The 21,650-nt window shown below is 49.8% G+C and overlaps 1 protein-coding gene across 1 annotated transcript in view; it reads left to right on the forward strand.

The window, feature by feature from the left end:
• Positions 1-307: 307 nt before the first annotated feature.
• yjefn3 (YjeF N-terminal domain containing 3) overlaps positions 308-21,650 on the forward strand; it is a 28,587-nt gene continuing 7,244 nt past the window's right edge. The window contains exons 1-2 of the mRNA XM_003974012.3: positions 308-692; positions 17,827-17,935. Coding sequence (XP_003974061.1) covers positions 625-692; positions 17,827-17,935 — 177 coding nt within the window. The 5' untranslated portion in view covers positions 308-624. The remainder of the gene's footprint in view (positions 693-17,826; positions 17,936-21,650) is intronic.

The following is a 21,650-nucleotide window of genomic DNA, read 5'->3' on the forward strand; positions in this document are numbered from 1 at the left end:
ACCGTTACCGGAGTCACGTGATCAGCCCCCCAAAGGGATTGTTTTCTGGGGTTTGATCACATAGTGTTTGAAAAACATCCCCCCCCCCCCCCTCGCACTCTTGTTCCAAGGGAAAGGTGCACCGGAATATGCGCACCGGTCGGTCTGGATGTGATGGACGGTTGCACGGGGGTTGGCTGAGCTTCCTGCGGCGTGAGCCAATCAGCAGGCGAGCCCCTCTCCTCCTGACTCTTAATTGGCTGTCTTCCCTAGCGAGCCCAGCTGACACACACACACACACGCACACGCACGCACACACACACAGCCAGCTGGTTATCTTGGAGAATGAGCAGAGGGACACGGTGAAGAAAGAAGCAACATTCCCAGTGCCAGTGTGTGTGCTCCTGCCCGTGTGTGTGTGTGTGTGTGTGTGTGTGCCAGTAATTACCTTCTAGTGTCTGAGCCAATCAAGAGCCTCAGACACAGAGTGGGAGGAATCCCATTTAGATTCATAGTGTATTCCCAGCAGCGAGGTAGACAGAGTGTTTATTGAATTAGCCGGAGAGGAAGAACATTAGGCTCATCTGCGGAGCGACGCGGGTCATCTCTTCTCGTATTTGCTGCCGGGTCGCTGGTACAACACCGATGGACAAGATGAACCACAGCTCAGCCGAAGCGGAGGCTGAAACCATAGAGCCGCTGCGTTACCTCAGGTAGGCACCTACTCGCTGTCCCTTTGTGCTGTCACGCCTGTCCCACTTCTTCTCCTCATCCTCCTCCTCTTCTCTCTCTTCTCCTGTTCCACACTAATGTCACAGAACTGTTCTCAGATCAGTGCTAGAACGAGAGCAACCCAGTTAGAGCTCTGGAGAGTCCTCACACCGAGCTTTCAAACTGACTTAAAGGCTACTTGAACGCCTCTCCTGAGGGTGATGGAGCGCCCCCAGAAAACTCTTTGCTGCTATTTTTGTCGCGCGGCCTGAAATTAAATTACAGGGATGAGCTGTAATTGAATTTATCAGGAACCGTTATTACCAACGGAGATGATCTTCATCATCTGAAGCTGAACGCCGGAGTGCGGGGAGCCGAATAATCATTTGGTTTCACGGTTGAGGGTTAGCATGGCAAATTTGAAGTTTCAGCCTCATGTTAAACTGACTAAGCGATGAGAGCTGAAGGTCGTTGTCAACACGGATCCTCTGATGGGAACCTGAATAAAGTCCCATTCTGATTCACTCATCACCACCGAAACACCGTTTCCAGACTACCTCCGTCTGATTATCAGATTGAGACGTAGAAGTATCTGACAACAGTGAAGCAGAGCAGATGAAAGTGGGACCATTTTCTTTCTGAACCGTTGCCAGCAGAGACTATGTGACATCACAATCATGTGTGCGTTGATGGGTTATTAATAATGTTCTGGTCGCTGGAGCAGGTGTGAACACCTTATTCAAATGATTGCGTTGACCAGGATATGACCCGTAGGAATTAGCCTTGTAACAAAAGACAGAGAACAAAAAGGGGATAAAATTCTTTTTTTTCTCATTCAATTCATTCAATTTTCTTTATTCCAGTGTCTTTTCTGGTAGCGCAGAGAAAAATCTTTACAAATGTTGGAGGTATTGTGCATTGAAATCCAGCTCCAACTCTGCCTTTATCGAGCCCTCTTAGCTTAGCATTCCTGCCACAGTGGCAGGAATCTTTTTCTCCAACTGGGATGTCAATAAGAAAAGTTTACTGTTCTGGGTTTAGTCGGATTCGGCGCGATCTGGAATCACTATTATCGAGCATTGGGCTGCTACCAATCTCTGCGAACAAATTGGGCAGCATCACAACTGGATGTTGCATACACCGTATAAACACCATCATTCCATCCGGGATCTCTCCCAAATCCCATTTTCTCTTTTTTATTTTTACTTTTCTTCCCTGCCAAACAAGGGATCTGCCAGGACAGCTAGCTGACGACACCATGTTGGTTGTTGAGGAGTCGTGTTTCTTCTGTTTCTATGAGATGTTCCTCCTCACTTCACTGGCAGCGGCGTGGAGTCACGTCTGCTGTCAGAGGATCATCACTTTCAAATCGTTTTAAACCATCTTCCTGTCTGCCGGGTTGTTAAACTGACTGAAAACTTGCCAGCCTCATCAAACATGGACTTTCCTGTGGAGCCTTAAACCGACACCAATCCTCCGCCTCTTTTGTCCCCACATTGAGACCTGGAATCCTCTTTGAGATAAAGACGCGTCCCGGCGCTGCGTGCGGAGGTGTGGAGGCAGAACGAGTGTGGACGATTGGTGACCTCGCCGTGTTTGTCTCTGCCTGGTTATCCAGTTCTGGCGATCGCGGTTCCTTCCCTGCCTCCAGCGCACTGCAAACAGGATGATGTGCTCTGCGTACGCAGATGATGTAATCCTCTTCTCCCGATCGCGTTCTGCTCAATTTGTCCGGATAAACGCGTACAAATAAGCGTGTTCTCTACAGTAATCGCCACCGATTTAGGCGCCCGTCAGTGGCTTGACACCACGTCGCCGTCGACCACGTCGTATTTCCTCTCTGTTTACATCCCAGTTGCTGCGGCTGCTGGATTAACAATCACTCCAGAGGCTTCTGTCCCACTTCTCAAACTCTCAGATCTCGGCTGTGTGATGGAGCTGACAGTCAAATAACATTCCCATTCACTCCCGGGGCTGTAGGGGGATCTTGTCATGCTGCCATTTCTATAATTAGGCTCCACACAAGCCTTTTAGAATAAACTGAGCTTCATAATTCAGCTCCGCAATAATGGAGGTATCTGTCGATCACTGCTGCTGTTTAAACCAAACTTGGACTTCATTACCAGGAAGAATCCCTCCTGGATAATTAACGTCGGGGACTTGAGAGCGCTCTTTTCCAAGTATGCATCCACACTAGTCATCGGCTCACACACGGCAATTAGCCGGTGAAATATTCACCTCTGGCCTTTCCATATATAGAATAGGTTAAATAGCAGCTTCAATCCCACCATGGTTTTTGATGGTGGCGGTGAGGAGGAAACCACACCACATGAAGGGTAGAGCCAAGATCCCCCTGACGATGTGTTTGAATCCTTTCGGAGGTGATTTCATTTAAACTCGTCACCTAAACAAACAGGACTGGCCCTGAAATTAAAGTCCCGCCACCCTGGAGAAATAATGTAATCAGGGGCTCTGCACTGATCAGCCGTTCCATCTTCTGGAGGACAAATTCTTTGACCTCTCGTCCTCCCCGATCGTCCCCACAGCTCTCCTGTTAAATCACAGAGCGCAAACGTTGGCTCTTTAATTAACCACAGCATTACCACTTGCTGGGATGTTCTGTGGGGTGTAATCGAGCGTTTCTCGTTGCCTCTGCGTGCAATTAAAGAGCTTCCGTTTCCCCACGCCACCTTTCACCCTCTGTCCCATCCTCCATTGAGTCGCCAGGGACGGCAGAACCACCTTTGCTGACATCGTCTGTTCTCGTGCCTCCTAACGTCGGGCTGGTTGTCATTCTTCTGACTTCCATCTGCCCAGCAACCAGCCAGCTGTGTATGCATTAGGACATTTATTTATAGGGTAAATATATAAAGAGACACATGCAGTCAGTGGGAGCATGCACTGTGTTTTCATCCATTTCCTGTTTCACCCATGAGGACGGGCTTTAGCTACAGTGTTCTACATGTGTGAATAGACACCCGGAGAACACACCCATTGTTGTTCTTATGGGGTCTGGAGGGATTTTCTTTGTCTTTGTATCGTGCTGTGATATTATCATTATTCATGATACCCAGGGTCCCGTCTTCTGCCCCAGGCGAGCCTTCAGCCCTGCGTCGGTGTGTGCACGGACACATCTTTGAACAGGATCATGAGTGCGCAGTTGCCTCAGACTGAAGCACTTGAGAAGCCACAGTGGAGTGGTTGCTCGAGGGCTCAAGGAGGGATTGGACACGATTGGCATGCAACAAATACCATAACAGTAACACCAGCCAGAGCCGGGCTCATGCTAGCTGTTCGCCCCAAACATGTCAAGGGTCCTCAAAATGTGTTCTTCTGTCTCATACGTGGTGTGCACGTGTGTGTGAGGTACAGCGTCAGCGTGTGAGGGCTCTAGTTTCCTGTAATAACACACTGCAGACGTGCTATCGTGGCTATATGCTATGGCGGTCAGGCCAGTGGTCGTCAGGGAAAGAGGGAATTGCTGATGTTTTCCGTGGTGGTCAGGGATCCTCAGGGGCACCCTGACTGGTCCATATGCAGCACGATGTGCAGCACCGTGCACTACACCTCTGGAGATGCTCTGAAAGGAGTCGGCCAGCCTTTTGGGGCCTCATTCAAATTTGCTCAAATCTTAATGCTTGCCCGGTTTTCCTGTTTTTAAAACATCAAGTTTTAAGTTTTAAGACCTCATCAACGCCCGACCATCTCTGATGAACGATGACTACCCCGTCCAGTCCTGAGGAATGACCCGACAACAATGTTGCCCTGGAAAAACCGCTGACAAAAGGTTCCGTCGTAGCCGTTTGCGCTGGATGTTAAAATATCATTCTGCTCAACGAAGCTCAAACCTTTTAGCTAACAGGAGGAGACAAGAGACCGAGAACTGTAACAAAAGCAAAGCAAGGCTTCAAGTGCATTCACATGAAACACTTTAATTACTACGAGAGCCAGAGAGGACTTCCAGGCTTGCAATCAGCTGCGTGTAGATGCGATCACGTCATCGCTATGGCGACGACAACATTCTCCCTGTTTAGCATGTGTGACGAGGTCTCCGTGTTCTGGGTGTGAGCCTTGAAGGAAGTGGCTGAACTGGACAGGGTCACAATAATAGTGAATGGTGGACTAGGAAAGAGCTGGTTGTATTGTTGTGTTAGTAACTCTGGTCTTTTGGGACAGATCTTCACCTGAGCTCCTGCCCAGCAGCACAAAAGTGCCCGTTCGGGCTGAAGAGAGCACACAGGCAGCAGCCTTTGTTCACACAACAGACCTGTTTATGGAGGGCCGGGCAGAGACCACGTCCTCATTATGTCCACACTCTGGAGCATTTAAAGGGTTTCAGTGGGCTTTGGAGCACAAAAATGGCAGGGGGGGGGGGGGACTGGACTGGACTCTCCCGAAGGCGCCCCAGTCTGTTCTACGTTCACAATAGTGGACGGGGAAAATAAAAACTTGGAATAGAGTGAACGGTAGGCTGCTCTCCGAGACAGCCTGGCTTAGTGTCTTTGTCTTCCAGAGTTGCTGTGAGGAGCTGCTGCCCCCCCGGCTGGTCGCCAGTGCCAACACACATCTGCGCCTGTGTTATTTAAGCTAGCTGTGAATGGGCTTGCACGAGTGTAAGCCTCATTTAAATAAATGTGATTTACTTGTTTCCACCTTGGGGGGGGGGACGCCCAGTCTCAACGCACAAACAAACACCCGCCATTGTGTTGTCACCTTCCATTACTGTCATGGATGAGGCTCATTTTTAAGCCCTTGGATTTGTTTGGCAGAGCGACGGTGATTCTCCCGAATCTCCAATCGGAAGCACAATCTGAAAGAAGCCGCCGGCTACACAGGGGAGGCCGTTAATGTTACACTTAACGAGCTCCAAATGGCGCCGTCTTGCTCCACGAAACCCCTCATCGGGATGGAGGAACCTCAAAGTTGTACCAAGTCACATTCAACGACACGCTTGCTGTCCCTGAAGGATGGCGCCCTGCTGAGCTCCGCGTGGATCCTGCCTAATTCCACACCGCTTGGGTCTTTTCCCGAGCTCCAAGAGTGCTTCTGGTAATTACGCGGGCTCTTGTTTAACGCTGTGGATCAGATTAGCAGGCTGTTATTAAAGTAAAGCCATTGTTCCATGTGACAGCTTCGCAGAGCGATTTAAATAACTGCAATTAAAGCTGTTAAGCGTCACAGCGCTTAAATGTGGCCCTTCCCGTCCACTGATAAGCTCCGCCTTCAGTGTGCGAGCTTGGCGTTCCCTTTGAAATTAATACGATCACATCATCAGGAAACGTGCGGTTTATAGTCAGGAAGCCTTTGCCAAACAATGTTAGCATGCAGGATTAATAAATGACTGATTAGGGGTGGGGGGTGCGTTTGGTGGATGTTGCTAGCAAAGCGGCTGAGCGGCGTGTTTGTAAGAACGAGGCGAATCGCTCCATAAGAGGTCCATTAGCGCAGATTTCAGCAGCAACAGGCTTCAGTTTCTCCGCTCCTTCCATTGATTTCTCTCCTCGTTTGCCGGCTGGGGGGGTTCTGCTGCCGAAATAACCAAACAACCACGACCAAATCGAAAATTAGCAATGAAAATGAAGAAATGTCTTCATTTCCACCTCCAGGGTTCTAGCAGGCGCTTGCTGGTCGCTGTTATTGATTGAGAGTATTTAAGGGAACAGAAGCGATCGATTATTAGAGTCGATCGCTGACAGCTGCGCGCGCGCACGTCCACTGAGTCCGTGCACAGGCGGAGTGAAAGTGTGCAGGAATAATTCATCGGATCCTGTCAGGAGGCGACGTCCAGGCGGGAGGACGTCCGTCCCTTGAAGCAGCGTCACTTCTGACGCCCAGTCGGTTGATATTTGCTCGCTGATAGGTCGCGTCCTTCTGTCCTCATCTCCTCCTCTCCTCCTGTCCTGTCCTCCTGTCCTTCTGTCCACGTGTCCTCCTCTCCTTCTGTCCTCCTGTCCTGTCCTCCTCTCCTTCTGTCCTCCTGTCCTCACCTTCTGTCCTCCTGTCCTGTCCTCCTGTCCTCCTCTCCTTCTCTCCTTCTGTCCTCTCTCCTTCTGTCCTCCTCTCCTTCTGTCCTCCTCTCCTTCTGTCCTCCTGTCCTGTCCTCCTGTCCTCCTGTCTCAGATTGACCGATGATGTCACAGCCCCGCTGGCTGTTTGAGCTGTTGCTCCTTTGCTCTTCTGGTTTTCTGCAGCCTTCTCACCTTGAGAGGATAAAAATAACTAAAGATTTCAGGTGTTTATTTTCTTTTTAACTTTGCTCTGATTCTGATTTGTTATTGGGGGAGGGGGTCCTCAAAAATACCAAATGCTCTGAAAAGTCAACCCAGTGGCAGCGGCAGACGATATAACGGCTGTTCTTTGGTTGGTGATGCTTTTTATGCCACCATTTCCCCCCAAACATCCTGTTTTACCCCCCGCTGTGGTTATTTTCCCCCTTCTGAACCCGTGTGGGCGACATTGCCGCCAGGGGTCGGAGCGGACAAGGGTTCTCATGGCGACGGAACGGGAGCGGAGCCCAGCAGCCGCTCAGAGACCGAGGACATACAGTGTGTGTGTGTGTGAGTGTGTGTGTGCGTGTGTGTGAGTGTGTGTGTGGAGGATGGAGGGGGGGTTCCTTTTCTCTCAGCTATTATCGCTTGTCACTCACAGTTGGATTTGTGCCAGTTGCCATGGAGACCAAGCTCGCCTCCACCCCTGCGAGCATTGCTGCAGGGCTGACGTGTGTAACCTGTGTCACACACAGGTGATTTAACACAGGCACGGGTGCCTGTGGAAGGGGATGATTTGGATCAGAGAAGCTGCCTCCGCGCACGTTTGTGGAGAATGGGGCCTTTTTCTGCTCGTCTGCCGGCAGCAGCTCTCTTCGTTCCTCTGGTGGTCCCATCAGTCTGCTCTCACATCTGACCTCCATCACATATTTCCCTGCTGTCCAGTCAATATTTCCTTTCCTCTGTCATGAAAATGTCCCCCGCCTGCATTTGTCCTTCCAGCCCAGAATTATGGCTCAGATGAATCATGATTAGTTCCCATTCATTCCTAATTATGTTTCATTCGGTTCAGATGAAAATGCTAAATACACATCTGAAGTATTTACATATTTTCATGGCATGTTACCCCTGCAAGTTGCATAATCTGTGCTTAAAAACAAACTATTGTGCTTTGACCATGTATTTAGAAGCAGCTGCATCTGCTCACATGTCTGCCAAAGAGGTATTTCCTACCTTTGGTAATCTGATCCATTGTTAACCTGCCTCTGGTTCACATCCTGCCTCTGGTTCACTTCCTGTCTTTGGTTCACTTCCTGCCTCTGGTTCACTTCCTGCCTCTGGTTCACTTCCTGTCTTTGGTTCACTTCCTGTCTTTGGTTCACATCCTGCCTCTGGTTCACTTCCTGTCTTTGGTTCACATCCTGCCTCTGGTTCACTTCCTGTCTTTGGTTCACTTCCTGCCTCTGGTTCACTTCCTGCCTCTGGTTCACTTCCTGTGGTCCTTTTGGTTCACATCCTGCCTCTGGTTCACTTCCTGTCTTTGGTTCACATCCTGCCTCTGGTTCACTTCCTGTCTTTGGTTCACTTCCTGCCTCTGGTTCACTTCCTGCCTCTGGTTCACTTCCTGCCTCTGGTTCACTTCCTGTCTTTGGTTCACTTCCTGTCTTTGGTTCACATCCTGCCTCTGGTTCACTTCCTGTCTTTGGTTCACATCCTGCCTCTGGTTCACTTCCTGCCTCTGGTTCACTTCCTGTCTTTGGTTCACTTCCTGTCTTTGGTTCACATCCTGCCTCTGGTTCACTTCCTGTCTTTGGTTCACATCCTGCCTCTGGTTCACTTCCTGTCTTTGGTTCACTTCCTGTCTTTGGTTCACATCCTGCCTCTGGTTCACTTCCTGCCTCTGGTTCACTTCCTGCCTCTGGTTCACTTCCTGTCTTTGGTTCACTTCCTGTCTTTGGTTCACATCCTGCCTCTGGTTCACATCCTGCCTCTGGTTCACTTCCTGCCTCTGGTTCACTTCTTGCCTCTGGTTCACTTCATGGCTGTTTCTGAAACCACCCCCTATACCCTACATCAGGGGTGGGGAACGCCCGGCCTCCGGGCCATATACGGCCTACGAGACCATTTCTACCGGCCCGCAATGCAATAAGATTTTTATATTTTATATGTGCACTTATACAGTGGGACCGTTCGCTAAACTCCGCGAGCTGCGAGTAGCAGCGGTAGCGTATTTTTGCCTTTCGTATCCTGAAATTTCTTTCGTAACAAGAGGAAATATTTTCCCGTTTTCTGAGATAAAACAGACGGTTATGTTATGTCCGAGTCAAGGTCAGGGTCAGTGAACACAGCATGTGATGTACGTAGTGGGCTGGACTGATTGACACGGACGAAAAATGCATAGCGAAACACGCTAAACTCGACGAGTTGAAAGGACAGATCAATTTGGATAAAATTAGCACTCTTCGCCGGAGTTTGGAGGCTCAACAAGCGGCTTTCACACGACCATGTACCGACAGAGAGAATATTACGCAAGTTTTGTGGTGAGTGAATTAATAGCCACGAAGCTGAAACCTCACGCCGAAGGAGAGTTCGTGAACGTGCCTCGTAGCCGCCGCTGAGGCGCTCGCGCCGGACAACGTAAAATTGTTTCAAAGTGTGAATTTTTTTTCGTGAATAACTATTGAACTAAGACACATATAGTTATGATTCCAGTGGCTAACGGTATGTTTTTATGGTCAAGGAATCTAAATATGTAGTCAAAGTATATGTGGGACTAATATTTATGGTGGAAATCACAATATGCGGAATTGTTGAGCTTGGCGGAGGTCTGTGCTCTCCGAGTGATTTCTAGTTGTTATTATTATTGTCTTTATCGTTCTTTCTTTTCATTTATTTTCTTGATTATCTTGTTGTATTGCAGTTTTTGTGAGTAGAGGCCTCGAACAGGCCCTTACGGGTCTCTTGCTTCAACTCTGCACCTCTTTTTATTGTTTTGTATGATGAAAACATATTTTACTTGTTTGTCATTTTATTCTATTTTTTTTGGTGATTTTATATGCATGTGTGCTAAATAAATAATTCAAACTCAAATGCAGCAATCATGAGACTTAGTAACACAGTGGTTATAGACTTTTCTTTGTCTTTTTTTTGCATCCCTAGGTATGTGTTCATAATAGTATGGCCCTCGGAGGACTTTATAAAAATTGAAATGGCCCTCGATATGAAAAAGGTTCCCCACTCCTCCCCACATAGTGCACTCAATAGTGTGGACGCCATTTTGAAATAGTGTCCGAATTGTTAGTGAGCATCGCTGGACCCTATGTAGTGCACTCAATGTATCCCACAATGCACTGCACTGTAGTGTACAGCGAGCACCCTAACTCGGAAAATGACTGCTGAATGTATTTCTGATGGGTTAAAATAAATAAATGGACCTGGCCACTTTTCCCGGCGACCGGTTCGTAATTATTATGCGACACCATGACGTCACTTTACGTGCGCCGTAAATGACGCCGTTGTCCGAATACTAACTTTAAATTGAGTGCAGTACGTAGTTCACTCCATCCACGTCCCCCATGTCGTGAGCAGTGAAGAGGGAATGAGTGTGTGGTTCCGGAAACAGCCCAGGTCTCCATGTCTCTGTGCTTCTCAGCCTCTTTAGCGGCTTTAAAAGAGCAAAGATGATGCTGTCACCCCAGTAGGACACACCAACCCAACTCAACCGGACCACCCACCGGTTGAGGGAAGCATGAGCCGTGTCAGAAACAGCAGAGGAGAGCACGCACGGCCACACGCACGACCACACGCACGACCACACGCACGGCCACACGCACGGCCACACGCACGGCCACACGCACGGCCACACGCACGCACTACTGGATTAGCCATGGCGATTCTCAATAGTGTGAAGAGACATTCGGAGCGTTGGGGCTCATTAGCTGCGGTGCTGTGACTGTTCAGTTACACATGAGGAATAAACCTGCGCCAAAGACCAGCTTTACAAATGAAATAAATGAACTATTTAGATCAAGTTTTTTTTTTGTCTTTTTGCCCAGACACTCGGCTTTTAAGATGGAGCTTATAGCTCATGCATTATCGTGTCTTCAGCAGTTAGCTTAGCACGTAAATATTCCCCAAATGGGGACAGGAGGCTGCTCTGAAGACTTTTGGAAACAGCAGATGCAACGACCTTTTCCACCTTTTTCTCTTTGCTGAAGTGTTTGTGTGGAAAAATTCCCAATCCGCACTGATACAAAAGCTCTTGCATGCGACCGTAGGCTCAGATGTTCTCAGAAGAATGGAAAGAGGTTGTCTCTCAGGGTACATTTTACCTTCTTCTACACAAAGTTTACATCTACGCTTTGGTCCTCCACGTTTCGCTAACAGACGCTGTCGCTGTAGCTAATAGTTAGCAAAGCTCAACGCCAGCTCTATCGCTACTCACCGTCTAAGGAGGGGATGAGCCCATCAGAGATACGGCGCATGAAAATCATCCCTGTATGGAGGAGCTCGTTAAAACCTATAAATCACCCTTCTGCACCTCTGCTGTTCCCGCTGTTCTTGCACTTTTACCTCCTAATCCTATTTAAAGAATGATGCATGGAAATCTTAAACAACTGTCGCATACAGCCCCCCCCCGCCGGGGGCCCTGGGCTGCACAGTCGGTGTGACATTCACTTCCTAATGTAAGGGAAATGCCACCTGTGCAAACCTCTCAGCTAATCCAGACAAGTGCCGAAGCTGCAGGACGCCTGACGTTCCAGCTGCACAAATGGACCTTCAGCAGGCCCAGGTTTGCTGGAATTAACCATTAGCATTAGCGCTAGCAGCTAATCCTTTATGTACACTTAAGCCCAAAGAGATTCGGACCCTCTCGGTATCGCCATCACACCTGATCTCTGAGGACTCCTCCCATCATCCTCTCTGCTGCTCTTCCTCTATATACAGCCATCAGAGCCACACATGCATGGATGTGCACGTATGAGAGAAAGGTCGTCTGAGCGCCACGTTCGATGTGCTTGTGCCCCCCCCCCCGCTGCTGCGCCCATCATTTATACATAGCCTGTGTGTGTGTGTGTGTGCGTGTGTGTGTGTGCGTGTGTGTGTGAGGGAGAGAGCAAAAACAAAACACCGCTTGGTGTTTTGAGCCTGTGGCCAAACAGTTTGGGCTTGAGTCTGCTCATCAATATGCAGTCAGCTGTTTATAGATTCTGCTGGTGTCCTGGCTTTGATTGCCTTTCAGTTGACCCCATTTCCTCCATTTTGATTAAAAACTCTCCACCGTTGCGGAAAAAGAGCGAGGACGCGGGGATCGAACATGGAACGTTAGATTGAACTCTCACTGAAATATTCCCTTTAATGCTGCGTTATAGGCTGCAGTTGCTCCACTTTGTTGTTCTTGATTATTAAAGTTAATTTAATGGTCAATAAATAAAATGTTGTGATGCAGCTTGTTGGTTCCAAACTTCCCTAAAAGTGGATCGCTTTCTCTTCTGTTTGTTTTTTATATATTTAGGAATATTTGGCCTTTCAACTACAGCTCCTTTGTGGTTCCTGAGTCAGATATGCCTCACACACACACACACACACACACACACACACACACACACACACACACACACACACACATGCAGAGAAAATCTTGTAGCTGTTTAACTCTTTGAAGCTGAATAATGCACCTGAGGGCAGAAACAGCCTCCTAACTGATGCTTTTCTAGCTTTTATTCACATTCATTTCTATTGATTTGTGTTTCCTGTAGACCTCAGAAGTTTTTTTCAGGTGGAACAAAGGGGTGAAAGAATAAAACCCACCTCAGATATTCAGCTATGCAAATATGGGAAATTGGGGGAAGTCAAATACGCAATAAACACAATAAATAACTGAATTAAGGACAAGCGCCTGCTGCAAAATGGTGCAAAAATCAGAAAAAGGCACCGGGGTTGAGAGCTGATTAACATTTATCCTGTTAGGCGAACAAAAGACAAACAATTATGGCAACAACATAATGAATGTAATTTACGGACGCGTTTTTCCAGCGATTGCTGCGTATTTCTCCCACAAATGCAGACGCGGAGCCGCCTGTGTGTGGCTGTTAATGCTGCTGAAGCGTCCTCTCCTGAGGCAGCTGCTGACGTTCTCCTCTCAGGGCAACTTGGCCTCCTCCACTGGCTGTGACATCTGGAGCCCAACCAGCATCAACGCTGAACAAAGAGGCCCCGTGGGAGCGGAGAGAAGCCCGACAAACACGCGTTACGCACGTCTGGCTGGCTCTGGTGCTGCTGTCAACATTAGCCGCCTAATGACAGATCGTTAAGTGCCTTCACGTGCACGCAGGAAAACCAAATTCCTGCGTTAGATCGATTACATAAAAATCCACGTGGGCACTTTAGCGCGATTTAAGTTGCCACAGAACTGCATGTATGTGTATCTGAACAGCCCCGGCGAGCTGTGTGTGTGCGTGTGTGTCTGTGTGTGTGTGTGTGTGGGGGGGGGGGGGGTATTTTAATACTGCTGGGTTTACTCACTCTGAGCCACTTCCGTCTTCCTTATTGTATATTGTTATTAATATTTATTCATTGATAGAGCCTGAAGGAGCCAAGGTTACCATAGCAACCACAAAATGACAGGTCAGTTGTCAGTACTGTGCTACAGCGACAAAGCAGTCTGTTGGTTCATCAGCACGAAGCTCTGATCGGGCCTAAACCAGGAAGCTTCCTGCCTCCAGTGGCCCGAACTCGGCCTTTTTCCTCACCGTGGAAGGTCACGTGACCCAAGACGTGTCGTCGTGCGCTGGATCGGAAAATCAGATGACTTCCGTCTGATCTCTGGAAACCGCACCAGTTGAAACAGTTGAATCCAGTTGAAACAGGAAGTAGGAAGGAAGGACAGTCTGCAGGACAGTCTGTCTCTCTTCGAGGGCATTTAGATGGGCTTGAGTGGAGACAGGTTACCTCAGGTCGTCCACAATCATCCTCACGGTTGCCGAGAGACGGAGAGCCGGTTGACGGCAGGAGCCATTGATTAGGTTTATCCGAAGAACGTCTGTCTGCTCCGACCGGATCTGAGCGCACGGATAAAGTGATTAGTTCTGATCTGAAATAAAGATGCTACCGGAGACAGTTGTAGAGATTGGACACACACACACACACACACACACACACACACACACACACATGCGTGCTTCTTACTGGAAAGCCCTAAATGATTGCCCGAGGACACATTTTATTTTGATTGGATCAGACCGGAGCAGCATAAAGGGGCCATGCTGGGCCATCAGAGAGGGACCATATGGAGGCTAAAAGCTCGCGTCCATGTCACAGCTGAGCCCGTTTATGAGACCCCCCCCAACACACACACACACACACACACACCATCGCCGCGGCTCCTGGCCCTCCTGATAATTGTGGCAACATTTAACCCTTTTAGTTCAGCCCGATTGTTGATCCTCCATCTTGGATCAACTCATGACGTAGGTTTTCAGATCGACCCCCTGACAACAAAGACACTTAATCTCCGCATTGATTTTCTTTCAAGACCAAAGGGAAAAATCACACGTCCGCCGCTCTGAAATGCCAGAGGAATTCCCTCCGCTGCCTCTCTGGCATTTCAATTTGCTTTCCTCGTTTCACCAACAAATAGCTCTCCGGCTCTGAGCGCTCCGACCTTTCAGACGTTGGGATCAGACAGGTCTTTCAGCCCGTCACCCCCCCTCCCGTCAGCGGGTGGACGCTGAGGGGCTTCCTGGAGGCTCCCAACAGGACATGCGCTTGATGATTTAGGTTCTCCTGGATGTATAAACACACACCCATGAACCTTCCGCTGATCAAACGATGTCACCCGAGCCGCCGTCGCTCTAGGAGCGACCTGGAAATCACGCTTGTTCCCGCGCTCGCGTGCAGATGTGGACGACAGGAGGGTCCCAGAATGAGTACCTGAGGGGAACCGGGATTGTTTTGGTGGGGCATGAGTCAGGGTCAAAGGTCGGGTTGCAAATACGCCACGTGGAGGGTTAAAACCAGCGGCTGCAGCCGAGCTCTAAGTGAGGAATCAACAGCCAAATCAGTGACCATGGATCAGTTACCTGATGCTGAGGGTTCTCATCCCTCCACTCTATCCCCCCCCCAGCCCATCCATCTGCCAGGGTGGTGTCCCGCGGAGCGTAAACCCACGCTAGAGTCAATGTGAGGGGGGAGCGCGAGGGTGACAGAGGACAGAACAGGGTTGGTCGAGTGTGCAGTCAGCGTGAAAGCGATGATAACGATGATCAGTGAGAGGTCGCAGCCCAGCAAACAGCTCCAGCGCCCGGGGGTGGCTAAACAAATAAATGCCATTTTGACAGGCATAAAAGCTCTGAATACAGCCCATTATACCGCACCATTGTGGGGAGAGAGCTGCCCCAAAAGGGATGCAAATACGGCAAAGATTCGCCGCAGCTTTGTTCAGAAAAGGAGCGCGCGGAGGGATAATGGACGGGAAGATGGAGGGCGAAGCCGGGGGGGATAATGGTCCTCCGAGGCAGGAATGGCACTCATGATTTACACCCCTGAATAGATCAAAACAGTCAAATTAACCTGGATCAGACCGTCCTACCGGCGTGCTAGGTAACACAAGGGGGCCACGGGGGGCCATGCTCGTGCTGTTGCACGTGTGGCAGGCTGCAGAGCGGCAGGAGACTTTGAGTCCTCTTAATCTCGCCCCTGTGCAACTTCAGGAATTAGCCAACCTGATAGTAGGTGGGAATCGAGGCTATTTCTGTCCCCGAGTGTTAGGAAAAAAGAAGCCCCTCTGATTTTAAGTGGCGTGTTCTCTGCTGCTCGCCAGCTGCACAGGTTTCATCATCGTTGCAGCTCCTCTCTGTTCTCCCAGCCTCTCACTCGCTTCATATGAGATTGAATTTTGCTTCCATTGTTTTCCGTCTTTGTTCCCCCAGATGACTCACGCGAAACACGCCGGCGCCGAAATAATGAGCGCGGAATATGGAGAACTTCTCCCTCGTGCTTAATAATCTATAGTTGAATTAGAATTTATGTATGTGTTGAATCCTCCGTCTTCTGCCGCCTTCGTGCCGCAGACGCTGCAGCATCAGCGCCCTCATTTCCCCACAGAGGCGATTAAAGTTTCATTTAGCTGCATCTCAGGTGAAGGTAAACAGCCTCATTAGCTGGTGGAGATCACAGGTGGAGCAGAGCGACAGTGGAGGTGACACGCGTCACGCCCAGCATGGGGAAATCAAGCGTCTCCCCGGAGGGGCGGCTGCATGACTGGTGGCTACAGGTGAAACAGAAGCCAGCACTGCAGCTGTGCGCCTGCACACGCGCACGCCTACGCAGGTGTGCAGCTCTGATGTAAAGGCCACGCCAGCACTCCCAAAGCTGCTTTTGTTCTTATTCTGCCGCATTTATGAAGAAATAGGGCTTGGAACATATGACGGGGAAAGCGGGAATTTGGAACAATCACATGCTTTTATCTGCGCGGCGTGCCGCACCCTGGTGGTCGCGCCAGCTCCAGCTAACGAAGGCGGCAGTCGAGAGCCGCGCGCCCACCACGCGCTCACCTGGTGTTAGCGTACCTCCTGTGAAAGCTCGTCCCTGCCCCCTCCAACACAACGCCTTCCATCCGAATTTAGCTCTGCAAAAAGCCAGAGGAGACTCTATTGTGCTGCCGTGCGCGCGCGCGGAGCACAGGGCGAACCCCGCGGACCGACGTGATCTTTCCAAAGATCGACTTGTCGCGGCCACTCAGGAAACATCCCTGAGGTGAGCGGTGGGTGCCAGCTGCTGCTGCTGCTCCACTGCCTCGGGTAAATGCCAGAAACCCCACTTGGATAAGCCCACGCGCACACGGAGGCGCCCACACAAACACACTGCAGATGCTAAAGCAAAGACAAGCAGCCATTAATCAGCGCAGGAGGGCTGGCGTTAATAGGTAATGTATTCATGTGTGCAGTTTTCTAATGAACACAGGCCCAAACGCTCTTGACTCCTGAGAGTCTCAACGATGCGCAGCAGCCCGGATTAGAAGCCACGCTGATTTTATGAGCCCTTCCTTCCCCTATTTTTACCGATTGATGGTCAGCTGTCTGAGCACTGTGGCGCTGAGGGGTGAAAACATGACGGGGCCCCATTTCAGTTCATCTGTAATCTGCTGCAGTACCTCAAAGCGGCCACCAGGTGTCCGTAGAGTGACAGAGATGCATGTCGATTGGAGTCAGGATGATTTGAGTTCCAGTTGACTCCTCGTGGTTTCTGTATTAACAGAGACAGGTGACAGCCTTGTCTCTTTGTCCTTGCACCCCCCCCCCCCCCCCCTTCCCTTGATCTAAAAGCAGCAGCAGCAGCAGGGGTGTTCTGTTCAGCGACATCATTCAGGCTGTCAGTCAACGTCAAACGAGGCCCGTAGAAAATGTCGCGACCCATCCAGAGAATGCACCGTCCACCCGCGTGCGTCCTCCCGCCCACCTGACCTGTCTGTAGCTCGTGGTGACTGCGTTCCTCGGCGTTCTCATGCGTCGTCGTTAACATGCAGAGACCCGACGACTCCCACAAGCATGCAACGACCTCCCACGCATGAACACCGCCGCTTTAGGAACCTCGTAAACGCGGCTGTCGTCTTGCATCTGTGTCGCGGCACTCGTGACACCCAACGGGGGGAGTGTTTACTGGAGAATCCCGGTTAGAACCTTCCCCACCGGTTCAGTCAGGTTAAGAAAAGGGCCAAAAGATCCCTATGTTGGGGTGTTACAGTGTCAGTGGGACGTGGGTGGGGCTCGCTGGACGGACAGCTCGTCTCTGACCTTGACCGCGTCGAACCACTTTTCCTGGCACGCACGCTTGCGTCCCCCTCCTAAATACTTTGGACGTTTTAAAGGCAGAGGATGTCTACCTTTATGGGATCGATAAAGAACAACTGGGCTGTCAGTATTTTACTTGCGCAGCACAGACGGGCTGATTTACGCCGCAGAATCCTGGACCCAAAGATCATTTTCACTCGCACTAAACTATGAAATATTCACGCAGACTTTTAAATGAGGCTCAGACTATTTCCTGGAGCTCGGCGGAGGCCGCGTAAATCTCCGGCGGGTGATTCTGATGCCTTTAGCGGACGCTAAACAGACGTGACGCTGACCATCTGTTGTTCTGTGTCTGACAGCAAAGGGGAGGCGGCAGCTATCGAGACGGAGCTACTGAAGGACTACAGGTTTGGACAACAGCAGCTGGTGGAGATCTGGGGACAGGCCTGCGCCGTCGCCATCGCTAAGGTCTGCACGCCTTCATGTGTTCACCTCCATCCGCTCTTTATTCCTCCATTTCACTGCCCCGGTGAGACAGAGCAGAGCTTTTGTAAGCAGAGTGTGTCCGGTCCCAGAGAAGACAGGTGGAGGACGGATAACATCAGATGTTGCCCCTCATCCCTCCTCCATTGGTGGCGTCTCTAAATGTGTCTGTTTGGTGTCCAGGTGGCCTGTTAATAGGAATCAAATAGATGAATAAACATGGCATTTCCAGCCTCACATCTGGCCTTTTCTTTTGCTATATTGTTCATTTTGATCTGGCTCTTCTTCATGGATGCAAACTTGCTGCTCGACCGTGTCTTTAAAGTGCGAATATCACTTTCCTGTTTAAACGATTCGGCAGCGATTCAAAATGTCTTTTTGAACGTGACTGCTAAATATATCCACAGCAGCTAACATCTGGACTGGAACTACTGATGGATGCAGTCATGGAAAAACACGTTTGGATCCCCAGCAGCCACCAGACGGCTCTTGGGAAGAGTCCAGGGGTTCATTCTGCCCTCTGGCCACTAGGAGTCACCAAATCTCACATGCTAGATTGTTAAACCTCAACTAATTTAGCTGGATTTTTGTAACTGTCCTCCACAATTTATGTAAATATTTACCTTTGTTGGCGCATTAGGCTTGTGGCTGTTACCCAATAAGTCCTATAAGAGTAATCTATATCTTTAACCGAGCAATCTTCAAAAACCCTCCTGCATATTGTCAGAGACACAGACGCCACACTGAGGTCCTCAGGTGACGGTTTGATTGTACGCAGCGGCGAAAACCTCACAGCTGCCCCCACTAAAACTCTCCAGATCTGCTTTAACGTTCACACAAACCGTCTGGTTGTTCTGGGGAGAAAATGGTCGACCTCTGTGTGACGTCTGAGCGCTGGAGCGTCTCCACCCGAGGCGGAACACCTGAGCTCCCACTGAACCGCCGCTCCGGTCCTGAACCGCAAGACGTCTTTTCTCTGTGATCTGGACTCTGTCAAACATCACATGTGCAGTGTGTGTGTGTGTGTGTGTGTGTGTGTGTGTGTGTGTGTGTGTGTGTGTGTGTGTGTGTTCAGGTGTGTATTTGGGTACATATTGAGCACCAAAGTCTACATTCTACTTGCAAAGTGAGGACATTTCAAAGGGCTTCAAAGGGCTGAGGTTGTGGACAAGGTTAGGGACAAAGTTAGGGACAAGGTTGTGGACAAGGTTAGGGACAAAGTTAGGGACAAGGTTAGGGACAAGGTTAGGGACAAGGTTAGGGACAAAGTTAGGGACAAAGTTAGGGACAAGGGAACTTTGGGAACATAATGTCCTCAAAAGGTCCAAGGATGTGAATTTATCATAGCGTCAATGATTGTTTGTGGCTGTACGTTAGCCCTGAGATAAGCTAGCAACTTACCCAGGGTGTAACCCGCCCCATCTCGCCATGACAACCCACCTGTGCTGTCTCCGTTCCTCTTTACTCTCCTGACCAGCGAGAGACGAGCCTTCCAGAGGTTTGCAGACTGGCCTCAGTAGAGGCAACTTTAGCCACGTTAGCTCAAACGGGCGTGTTCCACCTCTACCTGCTCTGCGACAGCAGCGAACAAGCAACGATCTGCTCAGACGTGAGCTGCATTAACTCCGCGGTGATGACATCAGAGCGCCGGGGACGGCAGCTCGTTCCAGCGCACCCGTGAACAACATCAATTACTGCAGACCATAACAGTCTTTAACGGCTTTTCAATCACTGACGCCTTCTGCTCAGAGGTTATTCTACGCTCCCTGTCTTACAAATCCGGTTTAACAAACATGCCGCATCTCAAACAATAGCTTATTGTTCCAGAGGAACAGCAAGAGTTTAGAGAAAAGAGAGGCCTGTCAGACGCTGAGGTAGGCAGCGCGGCTCAGAAATAGCCCGTCATTAAACCCACCACATCCACTTCCCCTGTATTATCACCCGCCGCCACTGGCCCCGTGCCCGACCCGCCAACCAGCCGCTCCAAACAGCGTAGCCTTACTAGACAAACACAGCCAGGACGGTGCGGACCACCGCTGGCCGCCAGCAGCACGCTCCCACTTACATGACATCACTTTCTATTCCAGGGAAAATTACAGTACGAGGAGATGCAGACGGCGTGATTTCACCGCCGGACTGCAGCCGCTGGCATCGCTAACACGGGCGCACACCTACGCCGCTGTTTGGCCAGATAGATTATAGGCCTCTGCTCCCAGCGCCAGCGGCTCCAGACTGCGTGTGCTTTCCTGTATCAGTCTGAGGCTTTTCAACACCTGAAGGGAGACGCTTTTGCTACCCACAGCAATAAATTAGGCTGTAGTTTACGGCGGCCCGGGGGCGAGTTCTTGGGTCGTCCGCTTGAACGTTAAAGGGCCTGTGTTCTGCAGACGGTGGTGTATGTGTTTTCTTAGGCCCCTGATCCTGTTTTCTCAGCATCGTTGAGCTCTGGAGGTTGATTGGAGGTGAAAGAACATGTGTCTTTAACATTTGGTTCAAAGGGATATTCCCTCGGAGACCGCATTACAATCAGAGCACGCCGTATTTCTGGTTGTGTGCTTTGGTGGTGGTGGTGTGTGTGGTGGGGGGGGGGCTCTGCATGACCCCTCACTCTTCATCTCTATCGGGGGTGTCACCTGAGTGTAGGACGCACAGTGACTACAGATGACCTGAGCACAAGCTAAAACAACATGTAAATATGGCTTTTAGATAGAATATCCAATGCTCACGAGCAAAATTCTGACCTGACCTGACCTGAAGCTAGGAGCTACACCTACGTTAGCATGGCTTGTGTTCTGCTATTCACCATCGGAAGTCTCAGGGCTGCTGGGGCGGCTTCTTAGTCCCATCTCTGTTGGTTTAAATGCTTCAGACGATGTTAACGTGCTGCCAGGATTGATTGTGTCTGCGGCGTTTGTTTGGCGTGCAGCTGTAATGGTTTCTCCTGCGGCGTGAAATGGCCCCAGCATTGATACCGCTGATCCTCCTGAAGCCCTCGAGGACATTAAACTGTGTTGACGTGATCATTTGCACGTTTTAAACGCATTATTGTGAGTGAGAGAAAGGCAGGACGCAAATGTGCATATAGAGAAACACACTTGTGGTTTAATGGGAGTTTATTACAAGCTCGGGTTACATTTGACACTTCATCTACTGGTCGGGACTGGGATCTTTATTAGCTGCTCGCTTATTAGCATGCACAAGTTAATTATTGTGGCCCATGCCTTCCTAAATACCTTAATAACAGACGTGACATTGCTCTCAAAACACGATGATGCCTGGCTGCTGATTACCAGTGGCATTAACCTGAAGTGACCAGCTAATAATAATAGCTTTTATGCTATTGGCCACTGAGCAAATCAGATGGTTGCAGTAATTCCGAGGGTTGTCTGATCCAGTTGTTGCTCCTAATGCCGATACACAGTGGGCATTAAAGCCTTAAAGTTATTAATACCAAAGCAGCTCTGTTTCCCAGACCAAATACGTGGAAAAAAAGCCCACATCCAAGCTGTTCCTCGATCCATTTTTATTCAAGAGTGAGGCTTATAAAGCACGTAGCTGGTGCCATTAGGTGGTGGCTGCCAGATCTGAACAGTCTGAGCGTTTGTGGTCACTGGCCAGACAAAATAAAGACAACAGAAGCATCGGGCTTCTGTTGACATTGCAGCTGTGTTGTAGCCAGTCTGCTGAGCTGTAAAATATC

This window comes from Takifugu rubripes, chromosome 20, assembly GCF_901000725.2.
Source record: "Takifugu rubripes chromosome 20, fTakRub1.2, whole genome shotgun sequence".
NCBI lineage: Eukaryota > Metazoa > Chordata > Actinopteri > Tetraodontiformes > Tetraodontidae > Takifugu > Takifugu rubripes.